Here is a 6267-nt window from a genome sequence, read left to right on the forward strand (position 1 = left end):
GCAGCTGACGGGAGAACAGAAACCAAGTTCCCCGGCAACCAGCAGCATCCACCCGGCGGGAGGCCGAAACCAGCAAGGCCCGAAAGGCTGCGGAGTGAGCTGGTCGCTCCGCGTCCTGCGTGCGCCCCAGTCTTCTTCCTCCTCTTCCTGGGCCGCCCATCCCCAAATCTCAACTTGCTTTTTCCTCTGGGGAAAGCCTAGGGAGGGGGTTAGGAGCAGCCGCACCCCCCTCCCTTCGGCTGCCGCCCCCTGCTTTTTCGGCTCTGCTCCCTGCCGCGTGCGCCCGGGCAGTGCGCCCCGGCAGGCCCCAGCCATGTCGATGCTGCCGTCGTTCGGCTTTACGCAGGAGCAAGTGGCGTGCGTGTGCGAGGTTCTGCAGCAAGGCGGGAACCTGGAGCGCTTGGGCAGGTTCCTGTGGTCACTGCCCGCTTGCGACCACCTGCATAAGAACGAGAGCGTACTCAAGGCCAAGGCCGTGGTCGCCTTCCACCGCGGCAACTTCCGCGAGCTCTACAAGATCCTGGAGAGCCACCAGTTCTCGCCTCACAACCACCCCAAGTTGCAGCAACTGTGGCTGAAGGCGCACTACGTGGAGGCAGAGAAACTGCGCGGCCGGCCCCTGGGTGCCGTGGGTAAATATCGGGTGCGCCGAAAATTCCCGCTGCCGCGCACCATCTGGGACGGCGAGGAGACCAGCTACTGCTTCAAGGAGAAGTCGCGGGGCGTGCTGCGGGAGTGGTACGCACATAACCCCTACCCCTCGCCGCGTGAGAAGCGGGAGCTGGCCGAAGCCACCGGCCTCACCACCACCCAGGTCAGCAATTGGTTTAAGAACCGGAGGCAAAGAGACCGGGCCGCCGAGGCCAAGGAAAGGTACGCGGCGTGCTTCCCGCTGCTGGGGCGACCGGGTTGGCTTCCTTTCCCCTCCGCCCCTTCCCGCCCCCGCAGGCACTCGCCACCGCGTCCTCCCCGCCCGCCCGAGCCACTAGTCCGCCGGGCGGCGCCCGGGCCTCCGCAGCACTGCACCGAAAGTTCATGAACTCTGCGATGGCTTGCTAGGGATAGGGACTCGTTTGATTTGAGCGCCCTTGCGTGGGCTTCCTGGGGTGTGAGTGTCGGGAAATATTGGCTCTAGTATTGTTTTTCCTGCCTCTCTGGCTGGGGTTAGGAGGAGTGCTGGGGGTGGAGAGTGGATTTCTAGATCAACTAGAAGGGAAGTGTTGATTGGTAACGCGAGGAAAGGGGTTCGGTGGAAGGTGAGGGTCGCGAACCTCTCTCCACTTGCTCCCCAGAGCGGTGGAGCTGACCTGAGACATCTACTCTGCTCCCACTGCCGCCCTACGCTTTACTCACGCTCTCCTGCTAGTCTTTTGGGCGAGAGGTCGCCGCTTCATTCTACCCTAGCCTTACAAAGGGAGGAGTCTTTCAAAAATCCTCAGAAAAGAAAACTTTTGGAGAGGTGGCGGCGTTGCATTTACTCCTCGGCGCCCCAAGCCCAGAAAGAATTGCTCCTCCCCGGATCTCGCGCGCGTGGCCGGCCTCTGTGGCTCATCTGTCTGGCTGTCCGCGTCGCCGACTCGGATGAGGCAGGGGTCTCGAGTCTCAGGCTTCGCTCCAAGCCTTGGAGCTCAGAAGGCAATACTTAAAAAACAAAAACAAAAAAAAGCCGTCTCTGCCTCCGCCCTCCTTGCGCTGTTACCCTCGGGCCACCTGGCCCCGCTCCACCAGTTCGCTGTAGTTTCCTACCGAGATTCGGAAGAGCCTAGAGGTAACGGCAGGGAGAGAGCGCTTCGGGAAGCCGAAGAGTTTGGGGGAAACCTGAGTGCTGGGCCGGCTGGATTTCCTTTGTTCGCTTCCGAGCCTGGGGGCTGAAGATGTCGCCTCCGCCTTCCACTCTGGGTGGAAAAAGCACAGAACCTGGATACAGTCAGTCGAAATGGGCTTTCTGGGAGAGACTGGGAGAAAAGGGGAGAGAAAGGGGAACATGGGCAGGTTCTCGGGGTGGAGAGAACAGTCGAGCATTCTGAAGGTGGAAGTTGCGAGGGCTTCCAAATCCCGAAGTTTACCAGCCCCGGCGCCGGGTACCAGCTCACAGGTTGTGCGGGGTCTAGAAGTTTCCCTGGCGGGGAAGGGTGCGCTGGTGTGGATGTCCATAGGGAGTTTGAGAGGGGAATGTGAGAGGCTGAGGACTGAGTGAATAACACGGGGATAAGGATAGTACAGTTCCAGTTAGACTTCAGTTACAAAACGGTGGTCCTACAAGCCAGGCCCGAGGGCCCATTCCCTGATGAAATCGGAGAGACTGGCTGCGCTCCCTGTGTTTACTCAGGTCACTGGGCCGCTCTGGACACCGCTTCCCATGACCTGTCCTGTGTCTCTGAAACCACAACCTCCGGGCAAGGGCAGGGAAACGACGTTTAATTGTTTCCTCAGTTGGGAACAGGACAATTGACTTGATTCACCCCAAATATGTGTGCGTTGGGCACTGTTTGCCCCCGATCATTTTCTTCATCTCTAACAACCATTCGTTAGAAGATTTTCAAACTTAGTTACTTCTAAAAGTGGTGCTAGTTATTAGGTATTTAAATATAACCATTGGTACAAAATATTTAAAAATAATTTTTGTGTTTCAAATAAGCCTTGTTGCTCTGGCTTTCTAAAATCTAGAAGAGAAAGGGATGTAGCTCCCCAGGAGCTGTGTTCATTAGCTTCCCATTTCTGCAGTCGCCTCTGTCTCTCCACTTCCCCTAGGGCCCTTGGGGATAGGTGGGAGGGCAGAGCTCCTCCATTTGGGTCGATGACTAATTGCACAATGGCCCTTTCCTCCTTCCAGCTCCCCTCCTTCCATCTCACACTTTTTTTAAACCTTTTTTTTTTTTTTTTTTTTAACCATATGGTGTTGTCCTCTATTTCTTAGGGAGAACACCGAAAACAATAACTCCTCCTCCAACAAGCAGAATCAACTCTCTCCTCTGGAAGGGGGCAAGCCGCTCATGTCCAGCTCAGAAGAAGAATTCTCACCTCCCCAAAGTCCAGACCAGAACTCGGTCCTTCTGCTGCAGGGCAATATGGGCCACGCCAGGAGCTCAAACTATTCTCTCCCAGGCTTAACGGCCTCCCAGCCGAGCCACGGCCTGCCAGCCCACCAGCATCAGCTCCAGGACTCCTTGCTGGGCCCGCTCACCTCCAGTCTGGTGGACTTGGGGTCCTAAGTGGGGAGGGACTGGGGCTTCAAAGCATTGACTAGGGACACTTGTAAATAGAAATCAGGAACGTTTTTGCAGCTTGTTTCTGGGGTTCTTCACGCGTAAAGGAACGGTGGACTTTCGCAAAAATAATTTTAAAACTCAAAACCAACAGCGATCTCAAGCTTAGTCACCTTCTCTCCAACACTTTTCACTTTTACATTTCCCCTCCCAGTGCAGAGATCAGGAAAAAAAAAAAAAGAAAGAAAGAAAACCCAAACAAACAAGCACCAAGTCACAGTCTTGGTTCTGAGCAACCCATGTGCCTACTTCAGTATCCTTTCGTTGTTTTTTTTTTTCAATGAATGGGAATTACAAATCAAGTGGATTTTAATTATTTCCTTTTAATTTATTTGTGGAAAAATCTTTTGGGAAGAGGAAAAGGAAATGAAAAAGAGGAGTCAAAATAGTGAAAATAAGAGCCTCTACCCTGGGAGGAAATGATTGCATTCTTAAAGTGATTAGGAAAAATACAATCGCAACTTTTTTTGAAGGGGAAAAAATTAAGTTTACATTTTTAATATTTAGTGTTAAACAGTTTTATGTAGATTAAAATGAAATGACAGTATTGGGGGAAAAACAAGTGCCTAAATGTCTTAATACTCTATGTGAGGCAGTTAGAGATAGAAGTGACCATTAGTAATACAACCATTTTTGTCAAATTTAGTGGGGTTTTTTGGTGGTTGTTTGTTTTCTTGGGTTTTTTTTTTATGGCAAACTTTAAAAATGTACCAATGTGAAAATACACTTTCCTGAATGCCATTTCTTCTCATGCCCTCCAAGCATTCATATCTGTAGCCTATTACTGTTAGGGTTTCTCCTGTTCCTAGTTTCTAGCTTGCAAAAAATATGCAACAAATCTGGCAACTTGGTATTTGTTACTAAAACAGCATGTGTTTTCAGGTTTCTTTTCTATTGTACCTAAACCAGTCTAAATTAAAACTTAGTAGAACACCAGGAGTACGATTCTGTTTCTGAAAGGTGAGTTGTGTATTGCTGTCATTGGGCCTTATTTTTTTTTTTTTTTTTTAACGAATAGTTTTGTTGCTTTCTTACTTAATGGTGGTTATGAATTGCAGGGTACTTTGAAGGCCATCACCTGAACCAAGAGTGGTGACTGAGTTAATTATATGACAGAAAAAAAAAGTGAATTTAGCTTTGGGGGTATTTATTTATTTTATTATTTAGATATGCAGTTTTGTTTACCACTAGCTCTTCTCAAAAGCATTCATGTGTTAGCTCTTTTGTATTAACAAGTTTATGACAAGACTGTGAAAGTAAAATAATTTATCTGCTTGGGAAAAAAAAGGGAGGGGGGGACTTGAACAAGGATAGGAACTTTGTAAGTTAACCTGTATAAATAGCAGATCAGCAGGGCAGGAGCTCTTTGCAGTACTGCCGGGTAGTGTTCAGAAAAATCCCAGTAATCATGTAGGCTCCATATTATTTTTGCCTGGGGCAAAAATGATGTATCTTTGTTTTTAGCTTTTAAAATTAGTGAAACAAATGACATTATTTATTAAAATTCTACTCAGGATAACAGGATTGGCTTTCTTGTGCTTTGTAAAATATTTTTCCCCAGAGAGAGTCTATTTTCTAACATGACAGTTTCATAATTTTGATTTTTCCCCATCTTTAAGTGTCACCATTAAGGTAATCATTTCCTTTTGCTTACTCTTTTCTGTCCTGATATAGAAGACTGAGGATGGGGACAGGTGGTTAAGACCTTATTATTACGAGAAGTTTTTCTTTAATGTCAAATGAATTTGAGTTCAAGGGAGAAAGGGTCACTGTACTTAACTGTAGTTACTTTTACTTATAAAGTCATTTTTTTCCCCTCAGTGATGGACAGATGTGCACACAATCGCTCAGAGACCATCATTTCGATTGGGAGCTCAGAGTCCCAATCTCCCTTGTTAGTGTTTTGGATCATTAAGTTAGTGTTTATTTAAGTCACTAGGGTGTTTATTCTCCAGGTCTTGGGCCACGGAGAAATGCCACCCTCTGCAGGAGGGGCTCTCACAGGGGATCTCCGCACATTCTTCACATTCACTCTCCAAAACAAACACCCTGCACAAAGATAGCTTTCAATGACCCTGACAGGCTTCAAAGGACACCGCGGAAATCTCCCTGGAAAATAAGGAAGGGCCAATTACTTTAATTTCTTACATGCCCTCTTTTCCTACTCCAATGACTATCCCCCCACTCTTCCAGCTCTGCTTAGAATAATTTTGGGCTGCTGGAAGGTCTTGTCTCCCTGGTTGCGGAACCTACTTCCTGTTCCCTTAGTGAATCTTGGAAATGTCTGCAGATCTGGCTAGGAGTAGAGCGACCGGTCCTGTAAAAGCCCCTGTGATTACTGCTTGTAAACTCGTTAAAAGGACAATTTTCTGTCACAGTCATAAACTCTTTGTAAAATCCCTGGCACTCGATCCAGAGCGCACATATTCCAGATGTGTTTAATAAGAAATTGCACAATACGCCTGCCTCCACCACCCTCGGCTCAGTCTGGCTAAACCAGGGAGAAGCAGGAGGAGGCGAGAAAGCTGGATATTGCTTTGAATTTTCTTGGCAATCATTTTAGAATGATCATTAAGGGGAACTAACCATATTTTTTTTTTTCCTGGAGGAAATCTTCAAGAACCAGCTGTTAAGGGACCTCCAATTTACTTTCCCAGCGTCGCAGTTTAACTGAATCAAAAGCCACTTTTCCTTTCTCCTCTACAGATTTCATAAGGACAGTCGAAAGTAATGAATAACAGTGTTTTTTTTTTAAAAATATATATATATTTAGGACAAAACCTTACAGCAGTTTGCCAAGTAAAATGAAGAAACCATACTAGGCGATGGTTCGGGTACCCACTACCTGATCTCTTTGACCTCTTGGCTGAGAACTAAGCTTCCCTAAATACTCGGATGCCAAGGGGTTTGGCCGGCGATTCCCGTTTTTGGCTTAGGAGGTAGAGACTCAGGAGCCCCCAAGGCTCACAAGCTGCGGGCAGAGAGATAGGTGCCGCTGGGG

General features: G+C 48.2%; 1 protein-coding gene across 1 annotated transcript; it reads left to right on the top strand.

Moving 5' to 3' along the window:
• Nucleotides 1-4202, top strand: SIX1 (SIX homeobox 1). The gene is made up of 2 exons (XM_011384761.2): nt 1-873; nt 2918-4202. The coding sequence occupies exons 1-2, from the start codon at nt 314-316 to the stop codon at nt 3210-3212; spliced, it is 855 nt and encodes a 284-aa protein (XP_011383063.1). The 5' UTR covers nt 1-313; the 3' UTR covers nt 3213-4202.
• The last annotated feature ends 2065 nt before the right edge of the window (nt 4203-6267 follow it).

The sequence above is a fragment of the Pteropus vampyrus genome, unplaced genomic scaffold (assembly GCF_000151845.1).
Source record: "Pteropus vampyrus isolate Shadow unplaced genomic scaffold, Pvam_2.0 Scaffold15, whole genome shotgun sequence".
Classification (NCBI taxonomy): domain Eukaryota; kingdom Metazoa; phylum Chordata; class Mammalia; order Chiroptera; family Pteropodidae; genus Pteropus; species Pteropus vampyrus.

Coding starts and splice junctions, on each gene's coding strand:
- SIX1 (XM_011384761.2), top strand. CDS start 314: ATGTCGATGCTGCCGTCGTTCGGCTTTACGCAGGAGCAAGTGGCGTGC. Junction 874..2,917: donor GCCGCCGAGGCCAAGGAAAG/GTACGCGGCGTG, acceptor TCTATTTCTTAG/GGAGAACACCGAAAACAATA.